The sequence below is a fragment of the Epinephelus lanceolatus genome, chromosome 16 (assembly GCF_041903045.1).
Source record: "Epinephelus lanceolatus isolate andai-2023 chromosome 16, ASM4190304v1, whole genome shotgun sequence".
In the NCBI taxonomy this organism is placed as follows: domain Eukaryota; kingdom Metazoa; phylum Chordata; class Actinopteri; order Perciformes; family Serranidae; genus Epinephelus; species Epinephelus lanceolatus.
Window position 1 is genome coordinate 14,511,502 of NC_135749.1, and position 13,192 is coordinate 14,524,693.

At 41.6% G+C, this 13,192-nt stretch overlaps 1 protein-coding gene across 2 annotated transcripts; it reads right to left on the reverse strand.

Moving 5' to 3' along the window:
* Positions 1 to 1,442: 1,442 nt before the first annotated feature.
* pdk4 (pyruvate dehydrogenase kinase, isozyme 4) lies at positions 1,443 to 13,192 on the reverse strand. 2 transcript variants are annotated; one of them, XM_033637654.2, is made up of 11 exons: positions 12,844 to 13,192; positions 12,169 to 12,310; positions 10,334 to 10,405; positions 8,733 to 8,917; positions 8,287 to 8,376; positions 7,913 to 7,990; positions 5,255 to 5,331; positions 5,067 to 5,165; positions 4,635 to 4,748; positions 4,181 to 4,294; positions 1,443 to 3,254 (listed from the first exon to the last, which is right to left on the reverse strand). In XM_033637654.2, the coding sequence occupies exons 1-11, from the start codon at positions 12,959 to 12,961 to the stop codon at positions 3,111 to 3,113; spliced, it is 1,233 nt and encodes a 410-aa protein (XP_033493545.2). In that variant the 5' UTR covers positions 12,962 to 13,192; the 3' UTR covers positions 1,443 to 3,110. The 2 variants fall into 2 exon arrangements, 1 of the variants encoding a protein (XP_033493545.2); XR_013493558.1 differs by lacking the exons at positions 1,443 to 3,254; positions 4,181 to 4,294; positions 4,635 to 4,748; positions 5,067 to 5,165; positions 5,255 to 5,331 and having other exon boundaries at positions 7,972 to 7,990; positions 8,707 to 8,917; positions 12,844 to 13,188.

Below are 13,192 nucleotides of genomic sequence, written 5' to 3' on the forward strand. Positions count from 1 at the left end.
ATTTTTAAAAATATTATTTTGTATAATAAGCTAAACTTTGAAAAGCTGAGATACAGGTCTACTGTATATATATTTTTTAGAGGCCTCGCAACCCTCTGCAAAGCTTTGGCGACCCCTAGTGGGGGTCTGGATCCCCAGATAGGGAACCTGTGCAAAAGAGGGTAGCACGCAAGACTGAGGCTGTCGTCTGAGCAGAGAAGCACTGCTGAGCTATTGTACAACGATGTTGTTGAAGGGGAGAAAGAGGAGAAAATGAACAGGCAGTCTCACAAATCATTAAGATGAAGGCTACATTTGAATGGGAGCTTTTTCTTTATCTCCAATCGGTGCGCATTGATACAGCTTGGATGGATCGTCCTGCAATTCTTTGAACCATCCCAGGATCCGTGGGTTAGTGTCATATCTTTTATGCCAAATAATTAGAGGCAACTGGGATCCATAGGTGTAGATTTTAGGGGGGATGCAGGGATACATCCCCCTCAGTATTTACAACATGTGCTTTTGTCCCCCACTGCAAACACAGAAGTAGCAGAGGACTTTTATTTTGACAAAATTAAAGACATTTACACCATAAATCAATGCAGAAAAGGCACACGTTGGTGGAGGAGCCTAAACCCCCCTGTCTCATATGTGTGTCCTGCAGTGTTTAAGAAAACTACGCCCTTGCCAGGATCAGTGACCTCACCGTCTTACAACAGTAGTTTGTACCTGTGGTGAGCTGTTGGTGTAATCATTAGGAACATTATGGCAGTCCATAGATCACACACATAAACAGGTGAGGCTGAGCAGACATCTCTTGTACAGGAACATTGTCTGGATGACTTCAGGGTCAGACGTTATTCCCTGAGCTCTTAAAATAGACCAGTAAAAGTCAGGCGGAGGGAGATTATATACTTAAATCATGCATTTTAATAACAGGAAGAGGGAAATGGGTTTCGCATTTAACTGAACTTGACCGCTGTAGCGATTCTGACATTGCAGTGATCTTATTTTTTATTCTCTTATCTTTGAAAATTAGCTTGCATAACACTGTGTTTGTATTGCTGCCATGCCAATCGTGCCTGAATGAGCAGGAAAACAGAATTAAGAGAGACAAGTAGAGAAAAGTAACAAAACCAGAATAGAGCACGACATGTGGGCACACTAATGAAGGGGCCCAACAGAGCAGGACAGCCAGTTCTCAAACCCCTATTGGCAGCTGGCCATGAAAAAAGCCACTGGACTGTGTCTGCGATGGTGACAGACAAACAGAGCAAAATTTCCTAAAAACAAGATGCAGGGGGAGAAGAGGGAGTCAGAGGGAGAAAACAACTTCCAGATATGTCAGAGAGCAGTGGCACATGGGGCTGTGTCCTCAACATACTGGTAAGATCTTTCTGGTCTGAACAGAAGCACAGGGTTAAGTTCATAAATGCACCATGAGCTGCACAAGGCACAAGAAATGATGTGTTGAGAAGTGAGATTTTTATTTTCTACATTCACTGGTCCTTTTAGTGGCGAACCACAACTTCAGTACAGTCACACGTGGCTTTTGAGATTACTGTTTATACAGTTTAAAATGCAAATGTGTCTGTTGGTGCACAGACAGTTCACAAATCATGATAAAAGTCTAAAGCTAAAGATTCATATTTTAACCAACAAGAGCAATGCTAAACACTACAAACTGACTGAATTGAGAAGTACAGTGTTTGAACGTTTGACTGGTTTGTAATGAAGACATGGAAAAACGTGAAATTGTTAGATACAGATAAGGCAATATCTGTTAGATCAGCACTAAAGCATTTGACATTTCACAAAGGCCTTTACACCCTCTAAAGTTGGTTATTAAATATACAACACATGCATCATTACAAAACACTTAGCATGATATTATCTAGTGACTGCAGGTCTACAGTTACTCTCAGAGAAACACTGAAAAGTTTCTTGGAAACAGTTTAAAAAGTGTGTATGGTATTTTCGCTCCTGCTGCGATTAATTTCACACCAGTTTCAACAGAGGAGAATTATTATTGTGTAGCACAGCTTTCACTTGGCAGTTTTACAGTTAAAATATAATTACTCACAGTTCAACCGTACAAATTAACTTCACATATGCTGCAATGCTATGTTATAACAATTCCACTTCTCCAGAAAGGCACTTTCTCATTTTTGCTCTATGGAACCAAACATCCATCAAATATTATTCACAATATTCCAACTTTTAAAATGATCGCAGCCTGCATAGATTGAAGACTAAGGTAGGTAGCTTACTGACGTACATTAAAAGAACCATATTCTTTTACACCTTATATTAAAGAAGCTTAAAGACTAAAAATTTACATTGATGTCATCAAAGCAAAAATACTATCATTTTATGCCACGCATAACCAGTGCAAATTCTTCTTCTGGCATCTTTAAAATGCTGTGGCTGTATAAGAGCTAAACTCCACTGAAATGCTTAAGTTGTGTGAGTGAAGCAATGCTACAAGTTCAAAATGACTGAAATGCCTCCATGAACATAAGTGGAGGAACAGACTTTGCTCCTCTGGTGTTTATGCTGGAGTGGTTGAGCATGTTCCCATTTTGTTTAACTCAAGTGACCCCGTTGCAGCTGGTTTTGGCTGGGTGTTTCAAGGCATCGATACACACTTAGCCTACAAAACTTTACCCATGATACTGACCAAAGACCGTGTGCAAAACTTAAGATTGTGAAGAAAAAAAAAAGTTACATTAACACAAACAGCATGCTTACTTCCAAGTGTTAACACGGTATTATAAGTGATAACTGAGTGTAATGAGTGAGGCAAAGGCAGATTAATACTAGTTCCATTGCCATTAGCAGCCTGTAATTGTCGTATAGTAAAATGAAATTGCCTGCCGGTTGGTTGGAATATTTTTCAGCTCAGTTATTTTGGTGCATTAATCTGGTTCTCCACACCAACAATAACCATTTCCTTTATCCAGATTTCTCTCTCCTATGCGACAAAGGAACCCACACACACAAGTCCAGGTTCAACAGCGTGCTGAAAGCCTTTGGTGCCTTCTTCCACTTACAGTACAAGCTTATCCATTTCTTCCAACATGGATCCTCTTTGTCTTCTTACATTTATTGTGTCCTCCTTCAGTCCGCCATCACAGAGTCCTCTTGGAATTGCCCAGTCTCTTTGGATCCTTGCTGGGCATGCACCAGTCGTCAGCCTCTATGGTCGTCTGGTAATGCCGTAAGGCTGACTTGTTGAAAACAGGAAGTCTCTCGACTGACTCTGAGGACAAAGCCTGTGATACGCAACAGAAAGGTTCTTATTGGCCTTTTCACGCAGACATGTTTGCTTGATTTAGAATCAGTTCCAGGTAATTTCTCGTTGGGCTTTCCTTCAAAGATCCCTTTATACACTCCTTAAAGGGACAGTTCACCTTAGAACCTAGAAAAAAATCAGTCTAGATAGTTTTGGTGTAAGTTGCAGAGTGTTGGAGATATCAACTGTAGAGACGTCTGCCTTTTTGAATATAATGAAACTACATGACACTCAGCTTGTGGTGCTCAAAGTTCCGAAAATATTCCTTAAAAACTCAACAGCAATGTCTCTTTCCAGGAATCATGACCCGATTACTCAAGATTATCAAGAGACCTCGTTGTGAACAGTTTCAAGCGGGAACTATTTTCTTTCCACTGAAGTACACCCATCAACCTGTGTAGATGGAAGCGTGCATCTACTGCTAGCTCACCTAGCACCGATTAGACGGACCAACATTGTGCACGAGCCTCATCCATGAGTAGACGCACACTTCCTTCCGTGCGATGATGTGGTTACCGGGCATAGTTTGGTAGTAAGAAAAAAGCTCTTGCATGAAACTGCTCATAAGGTCTGTGGAGTAACCAGGTCAAGATTTCTGGAAAGAGACATTGCTGATGAGTTTTTAAAGTGTATATTTCTGGCGCTTGAGCACTAAAACTACAGTACATTTGATTTTGGGTTGAACTGTCTCTTTAAAGTAGAGGCCGAAAAGGTCTCTCTGTGGTGAGTTATAACACACAACATGACACACATTAGTAGTGAATTGCCTGCATTACACAGCTACGCCACATCTGCCACCACTCAGTCAATCAACCTTGTGCAGCTGACAGTAAATATATACGTGAACTCTACACCAACTATTAAGGTTATTTCTGACAGTGTGTGTGGAGATAATGCAGTTCTCACCTTCAAGTATATGACAGCTGAGGTGCCGTAGCCCTCCATAGAGTAGAGCTGCAGGTCTCCCTGAAAGTACCTGGCATACAGACGGGAGATGGGCAGGCCATAGCCAAAACCAGCCTGACGGAAGACAACAGTATCAATACAGATTAGCCTGTCTGGACCAGTTGCTAAAATATTACAACATTTATGAAATAAGGTGGATGTTGTGGTGGGTTTGTGGTGTGGACAGGTCTTGTGTTTCTCTCATGGTTACAGTGTAATCCACTGCAATGTTGCAGACTGCATTCCTCTCTGTAATAAGCTAATGTGCAACCTTGCTCAGCTGTGGGAGTCTTTGTGAAATTAACCATTTAGATAACTTGTAATCCCAGTTGAAACCTCGTCATTAAATGCAAAAGCAAGCTTGTAGCATACAGTCCACTGACTAAGACAACATTGAAGGCAGGTTTAGTCTCACCAGTGGTGCATTGCGAGAGTTGTCTACGTGGACTGGACTGGGTGCCGTGGAGTACATATAGCTGAACAGGCGCTCGATCTTCCTCAGAGGGACTCCGCCTCCTTTGTCAGACATCTAAAAATAAAGGGGAGGTATTTTATATCAACAAGGCTCCTCTCATTGTTCTGGTAGCAGTGACCTAATCAGCTCTTAACCATTTGCCATTTGAATGGAATCTAAACAGTGTCATGCTTTGTGAATCAGGTCATCTGGATTAGCTTTATTTATATACTACCAAGGTTCAAATGGACATGCATACAGTACACAGTATAGCTGATGGCAGTGACTGGAACAACACTTGTTTGCTGGTGTAATTTTAACCTGATTTCCCCTGCACAGTGTTGCCTTTAGTGTAAATTTGTGATCAAACCTTAACTCTGTGTACTTATCTACCTTGATAGTGAGGTCCTCAGTTCCCAGTGAGACTTGCACTTTGATCGGGGGCAACGTTGGGCTCGTCTCATGGGTTTCTACTGTAGCTCTCATGGCGTTCTAACAGAGAAGCAGATCACAAAACGAGTGAGCAGACATGTGGCGATGAATAATATAAGTCTAGTTTTCAGGGTTGCTGGGCACTGTACCTTGAAAAGCTCAAACAGCATATGATAGAGATGGGATGGCACATAGACAATGTGGAGGTCCTGGTTGGGGGTTTTGGCTGTGAAAAAAAATAATAAAGCTGATCACATGGGGGAAAAAAGACACCTTTCCTAAATGTGGAAATATGTTAAAACCATGACAAATCAATAACCCTGATACCCTGACTGAAAAGTACACCAGTGCTTGAAAGAAGAAGAAAACTGCATGCATTACAAAACTACACATTAACTCCGGCCTGAGACAAGACAAGCATTTTCAATATCAGTGGAAAAAAATTAAAGCCATTCCTGCCAAATAAACAAAGAAAAGGACATTGTAACTCCATTTATCATTTCGATTTATATAATCTAGAACATGTCTGCCAAGAACATGCTGGCCTAGTATGTACAGTTTATATTAAAAGCCCTGGTGCATGTTCTGACTCATTCTGCAGCAGGACTTCGGTTTATGGATTCAGTTATAGAACATATTGTATCAATAACTATCACACTTATTCTACTAAACCACATATTCATCTATACAGTATATTAGTCTCTTTTGGCTGGACAGCAGCATGTGAGGCCAGCCCTATAAACACAAAAGTCTGTCGGTGAGTGAAAAAGTAAGTGAGTGAGTGCGTGAATGATGATTTTACACCATTGGTTTGAGTGAGTGATGACATAAATGTGAATATTTCCCCTTTTGAAACGAATAGCCGCAGACATGCTGACAGAGCCGTGGATGCTGAGAGTCCTGTATTACTGTATTCCTCATTTTTTGTAACCAATGTAGCATGATAACATGGTGGAATTAGCAAGCTAACTAACTAGCTAGCTGCTACATGTGTAAAATTTATCAACTTACTGTAATACCTCATCCACACACTGTTGTCACAGCATAGGAAAGCACATTGCTATTGTCAGATGAGTGACAACTTTGTTCGACTCATTTTCAGTCACCACTGTAACGTTAGCATAAAAACATGGTGGAGTCATAGACTGTATAAAAAACAGACGTTGTGTCTATGATGTCACCCACTGGTTTGTGGACTGCTGTTTTGAAGCCTTGAAGTTTGGCCATTGCCATCTTGTTTTTTTTGGAGCCAGAAGTGACCATATTTGAATGAGAGGGGTGAGCTGTGGAGGAGCAAAGGGTAGATCTGACTCAGACTGTAGCTCAAGTCACTCAAGTGGCCTTGCCCTTTAATATGTGTAACTTTGGGCCTTTATAAAATGTGAATGGATGAGTTATATAACCCGCCGTTTTTTTGCCTTTACACACCAGTCAAGTTTCTCTTACAGTTTACAATCATGTCTGTGAAAACCAGGGTGCTTCACACACATCTTCTCCCTGGCAAAATGTCATCACTTCATTATATCCTATTGGACATTTGTGTGAAGTCTTGTCATAATCAGCATAGGAATTCTGACCTTGATTTTTGACCTTCAGCCACCAAATTCTAATCAATTACTTTTTCGGTCCAAGTAGACATTTGTGTCAAATTTGAAGAAATTTCCCCAGGTCGTTCATCATCATGTTCATGTGACAAAAGTACATACAGACAACCCGAAAACATGAGGCCTCCAGCCATGGCTGTTGCCAATGCTGTGGTATAAACGCCCCCCCCCCCCCCCCCCCAACTTGTTTATTTCTGCTGTGAAGTTTTGGAACCAACCCTTAAGTGACCATTCAATGAACTGCTGTTTTTGGCACTTCTGCATTAGCTTCATTTTTCAGCCTCTGAGGTTGCTGCTTGGGTGGAATTACCAATTAGCAATTAGCATTAACTAGCCCAGCCAAGTTTTTGACAGAGGAAAGAGAGAATCACCTCATCAATTTGTTTGAGGAACAGAAGTGTCTGTGTGACACACAAGCCTTTAAAATTAATGAGAAACATTACTTAATATTACATGATACAGTGTCGGACTGGATGCCGCCACAGTTTTGAGAAGAAAGGGGAGACGTAAGAACGGGTGCCAACACCTTTGTAACAATCCATAACTAGAGGTCACAACATGAACTATTTCTTTTGGCCAATTAAACACGCCTGTAGAACGTTTTACAAATCATTGTCACACAGGGATGTACATCGCCGACCAGGGCTGAAGAGGGGAGGGTTGTGTTAATAGGAGCAAACAGGTGCTTGATAAGGGGGTACAGCTCCAGAGAAAGTGGGTCCCTCTGCCAAAGTGTATTGGTCTTCTTCTTAGTGTATTTACAGATTTTTTAAATCAGAATCTTTTAAAAGACCTCTGGCATCCAGCACGGTCCAGCCATAAACTCAGTTTTGACATAGTCTCATTATGCATGTACATTAATCATACTACCTACAGTTTTTAATGTTTTCCCACCCCAGATGTATGAGCATACACGTGATAAAATAAAGCCTTCCCCTGCTCTGGTTAGTTTGTCACATTATCTGTAGATAATGAATTAAATGGAGGAATGCCTGATGCTGACGCCAGCTCTTGGCAGGCCCAACTAACAGGACACAGACACCGGGAGCCTCACTTAAGCCAAAACAGATTAATCCTAAAAGGTTTAGTTGAATTTTCAAGAGCACACCAGCACAACTTCCATCTCACACAGATATCTACAAAAAAAATGTGGATAAAAAACATCTGCAAAAACAAACATGAAGGTTGTTTTTTAAGACTTACAAGTGACTTCTATGATCTGCATATCAGGAGAGGTCAGGTAATACTGCTCACATAGCATCTTTGAAGTCTCATAGGCATCTAGAGAGCGGGAAAAAAAATATCTGTGGTTACTTTGAAGCGTGAGAAAGTGGAGAACAACAGCAGAGAAACGTATGTCTCCGTCTTTCAGTGCATCAGTTTACACAACATCGAAAAGGTGGGTGTTTTCACTTCCCACTCTGTGTATTGACTCTAAAAATATCAGATGATAAAAGGTCAAACAATCATGAATCTGTACAAACAGAGACTGAGGGAAAGTAGATAACACATCCAGGGTATGTATGAGTGTGTATGTATAGACAGCCGTATTGGAGCTGAGAAAGATTATTCATTACCTTTTACTACTTCCACGACGTCACATGTGGGGTCGATGCTGCCTATATGTTTAGGATGGGCTGGGTTCACGCTGCCTTCGAAGATTAATGCTACAGGGCACAAAGCAACAAATGTGTGTGACTCAAAATCCGTAGAGATACAATTCAATGTCCATAGATTTTCTACATTTGTAAATATTTAAACAATTATAGAGCACATGTCAAGTTGACTAAGTTCCATAGAACTAGTGTAAAACCTTCAAGGCAGGCTGGGTGTTTTTTTACAGCATTAAATCTTAAAAATCACATTAGACACAATGAGACAAAAAGGACAAAATGTGCTGCGACATTTCTGAATCCCAGCTCTCAAACATTATCACACGTTGGCTTTAATCTTATGACATGAGCTTCGTGTGTGAGCAACTGCGTTGATTAACTCACAGTCAATCACAGAGTGCTATACTGACTGTGCTGGTTCATGAGCATGCGTGTGGAGATGCGGCTCATGTAGAAGCGGTCCAGGAAGTACTGAACGTTCTGGTTGGTGACGGGGTCCACGCCAAAGGCCTCCTTGTACTCCACCACGCCCTGAGCCATGGTGGGCACCACGTTGTTATGCCGATTACGGACGTTTACCAGAGTCCGTGTGAAGCTGGGAGGGCACAGACATGATAGGCGTGTGAGTGTGTGAGGGCAGGTAGTACAGTGCACTAGGATTATTGGGATATATGTAACCAGCAGTGTGAATGGCACTGGGCACTGGGTTGAAAGCAGTAAAAAATGCTCTAACATTTGGTATCTGATTAAGAGTTAAAGTACGTGTGCACATACAAGTAATGTGACTTCGGTAAACTTTGCTCTCAATGTACCAGTATTGACATTATCTGGTAATTACCGCTTTTTGACTGGGACAATCTATGAAAGTCCACCACATTTCAATCTCTTCAGTCATAATGTCTGGTTAAAATAATTCCCACCATGTTCTCAAACAACGCAAAAGAGCGTCAGCAAAAAATCAGATGGATTGCACTTTTCTTGAGTGTAATATCCAAACTGGCTGTGAGTGTTGCTGAGCAGCGTCTTGAGCCGTACTTTTTGTTTCTATTAATTCCTATCGCTCACTTTGAAAGCACAGCAATGGACGACGTACAGCTGATTTATGGAGTTGTTTGTTATACCTCGTCATTTCACTGCAACAACCTAAATAAGGTGGCAGCTGGCTGCAGGGGAGATCACAAGGGAGCTAAAAATTTCTGGCAGATGACCGTCGCTAATAACAATCTACTTATTGTTGGCTATATTTCATTATTCTATGTCTATATCTATGCCAATAAAATATGTCTATATGTCTATACAACGCATGAAGATAGCAAGTGCTCACCCATCTTTGGAGTGGTTATGCTGGTTTGTTTACATGGTGTATCAGTACTATCAATTGTTATTTAAGCACCGTTAGCACAGATAATATTTGACCAGCCTTCTTCCTATTTGTCCAAGATGTTAAAATCCTTCAGGACACATCGACAGGCACCAAACCCTGCTTCAAATAATGTGAAAATGTGAAAAGTCCCTCTCTAGTACCACTGTTTGGTTTGTCCAGTCTTGGCAACTTTAGAAAAATGGCAGTACAACCTGGTGGTCCCACTCCGTACGCAGATAGGAAGGGCTCATTCTTAGCTAACAAAATCACAAAGATTCAAATTTTTCGGTGATTATACACAAATAAAAGTATAATTATGAATAATGTATTTCACTTCTGCCGATAGAGCCCCCTAAAGCCTAAACACTGGACTTTAAATGGAGCTTCTGCTTTTCTTTTTCAGTCTTTGAGTCTGACGGTGGCCTTCAGGAACTGTGAGTGAGATCACAATTTGGACTGATCCTGTCTTTGTAGTGTGAGGTCGAAAATAGGCAGTTAAATAATTCCTGGATTACTGAATTAGTGTTGGCAGTTACTGAAGAATTAACCAACTGGATTGGTAACAGCAACAAAACAACTAGACAGGGACATGGTGAAGGTCTACACAAGCAGTACGTATGTATTGGAAAGTGCCTGTAAATGACTTACCTTTTCAGGACATCCTTGTCATCTGGATCCTTTTCTAAAAAATCTACAATCTCCAACAAACTCTGTGAATACCTGGTGGACACAAAAGGGTAGACTTTAGAAGAAAATAAGAGACACGTAAGCATTAAAAACTACTCAGCAAGCAGTAAATTTCTGCTAGACTAGACATGCTTGAAATTCTTAACCAGTTTCACAACTGTGTAATTATTTCCACATGATTAAAATGACAATGTCTCCTCTTTGGATAACAGTTGCTTATTTTATCAAAGAGTTTATCTGTAGGCCAGTGGATGCAGAGGACTCAAGTGCTGAGTTGTTTGAGTCACACTCTCTCATGCTGTCTCACAGCAGAGAAACTGGGTGAAAGGTGAACAGCAGTGTGACTGCCTATGATTTCAATGTGCTCGGTTTGTCCCTCAATTGACCTTCAGCGCTCAAATTTTGGATTAAGTCCCGTCATGCAAACAGATGTACATCCTGAAATAGACTATTCTGCGACTTGTGGTTTCACAAGCTTGCCAGGAAATATCAAGGCATGACCTCTCTGCCCTTGTCGACAACATTAACAAGTGACAGATCTACTCTTTGCTGGCAACCAAAGAGCTCTGCCATAGTGAGAAGAGAAAGCCACAGTGAAGGAGGTACACAGCCATATATAGACACTCCTGTGGCTCTTATAAGAAGAGCAGGGTGGGGTAATGATAGTATTGCTAACATGTCTCAACGTGACATAATCAACATGCTAGGGTGAAGTCTCCTGCAGAATAGAATAGTTTTAATGTGACCAGGAAGTAGCAGCTATGGTGGAAAAACAAAATCCAAGAGAAAATGATCACAGCTGAAAACCTACAACAAACATAATTACCCTATGTACACACATTTACTTGGCTGCACCCCCAATGTTTACAACCTTTCACTCTTCTTTACAACATGTACCTTGAAATGGGCGTGTGCACACAGATTCGCACATGTCAGCATAACTCTGTGTGAATTTTCTAACTACAAACAAATGCTGCCATGCACCAAGTAGCGTGAATTCTCCAGAATTCCAAAACGGTGCTGCATCTTGATGGCACAACATGAAACTGGAACGTACACATAATCCTTTAAGCTATATTACACAAGAATAACATATCACCACGACAACAGCCAGTACATTAGCCTATCCAGTATAAATAAAGTACACTCCCAGATCGATGGCATCGAGCCAGACAGTGCTCAGACAACAGCGGGGTGAGCGAGGAGGTGATTCGCTTCATGGTTAAACAGAACAGACAGTTGGAAAACCTCATGTAACCTCTGAAAACATCAACAGCAGTGTTTTTATCAGATCACAGCTGTAAGCCTGACTGGTTAAATTTAACAAAACCACAGGAGAACAACTGCATACAAAACAGATTTAATGATTTGAAGCTAAAGTTGCTTGAAGTCCACAGGCTGAAATACAAAGGGAATATGCTTTGAGACATAATGAGGAGAACTTGAATCACCCAGACACTACCGTTTCATGACTACCCCCTGCTGAACGAGTCCCCGTGTGACCTTGTGTAACCAGGGAATCCTGTACTAAGTGACAATAGAAATACAGCAGGACTCTCCTGCCACAGTTTCATGATCCTGCCCTCTCTTTTGCTTTGATTCTGATGCAGAGGTGCAGGGAGACTTGTTGGAAAACTAAGATTATTTAAGTCTTGAAAAGAAGATCCTGCACACTGCTTTAACTCAGCTTCACAATGTATTAGTTACACTGACATTTCAGTCCCTCTGGACTTTTGTCAGGTATCCAACAGGTTGTATTCGATGACACAGTATGCAGGGTTGCCTAGGAATCCTACCAGCTGATGAGGAGCTTTAGGGATGGAGTGCCGAGGAGCTTGTCAGGGAGGAAATCAATTTCCTTCATGATGTTGGCCAGTCTGACAGGAAGCTCCTGCCGCAGGAACACAAAGGAGGTCTTCTCACATGCATTGGCCGAGCCTGCAGTCACATGCGGGGACAGAGACAGGAAAATAAAACACTGAGCCAGCATACAACTTTTGACCCCATCCTGTCAAAACACAAGTCAAAGACACAGCAACCTTTACTTGATATTTGGAGGACATCTACCCAGGATTATTTGTGGATATAGTCTTTCCTTAAAGGAGGAACCTGTTGCGCAAATCAAATAAAAAACTATGGTGACAATATCTGCTTTATTTTGTGCTGAGGTAGCAGTAACATCAACCACACATCAGTTTTTAGAGGCTGTCTTCTCTTGGTCACTGCAATGCCCACAATGCCACAGTCATCAAAATCTAAAACTGAAAATGGTGATTTCAGTCATGTGGTTAGGGTTAGGGGTTAGGGATTAACCCCTAACCCTAGCCCAGGAGACACTATGGAGGACTATCACCAGGACATACATTAACACTGAATGGCGTGAGTTGTGCAACTAGCATGTGAGTGTGGGAAAGCAGGCTCACAGGTAGCACACAGTGTCCGACAACACCAACACCACTAGAAACACTCACCAAAGTCAATGAACTGCTTCATGGACAACGGAGACGGGGAAAACTTGGCAAACTTCTCCACTTGTTTCGGTATCCCAGCGACGGAGCCATTTTTCAGCAAAAACTGAGCGAACTTCATGTTTCCTGTCCTCGACAGACCCCAGCTGTAAATATATCGGGGACAAACTGCCCTTTCTTTCCTCAGCTCGCTCCAGTTTGACGACGGTTAGCTAGCAGGGCTAAAGCTCGACGTCGTTTAACAGCCTCCTCAGTAAATTTATATTTCCCAGGATGCTGGTTAAGAGTTTCTCATCGTTGTTTTTCTCGGGCTGTCCTCTCGCATCTCTGCAAGCTGTTGTGTGCCCTTCAA

Bases quoted from the DNA above. Each gene is read 5' to 3' on its own strand.
- pdk4 (XM_033637654.2), bottom strand. From the start codon at position 12,961: ATGAAGTTCGCTCAGTTTTTGCTGAAAAATGGCTCCGTCGCTGGGATA. The intron at 5,166-5,254 runs GTACAGTGCCCA...CTTCTCTGTTAG, and splicing joins TGCTGTTTGAGCTTTTCAAG to AACGCCATGAGAGCTACAGT. The intron at 3,255-4,180 runs GTGAGAACTGCA...TGCGTATCACAG, and splicing joins CAGCTGTCATATACTTGAAG to GCTTTGTCCTCAGAGTCAGT.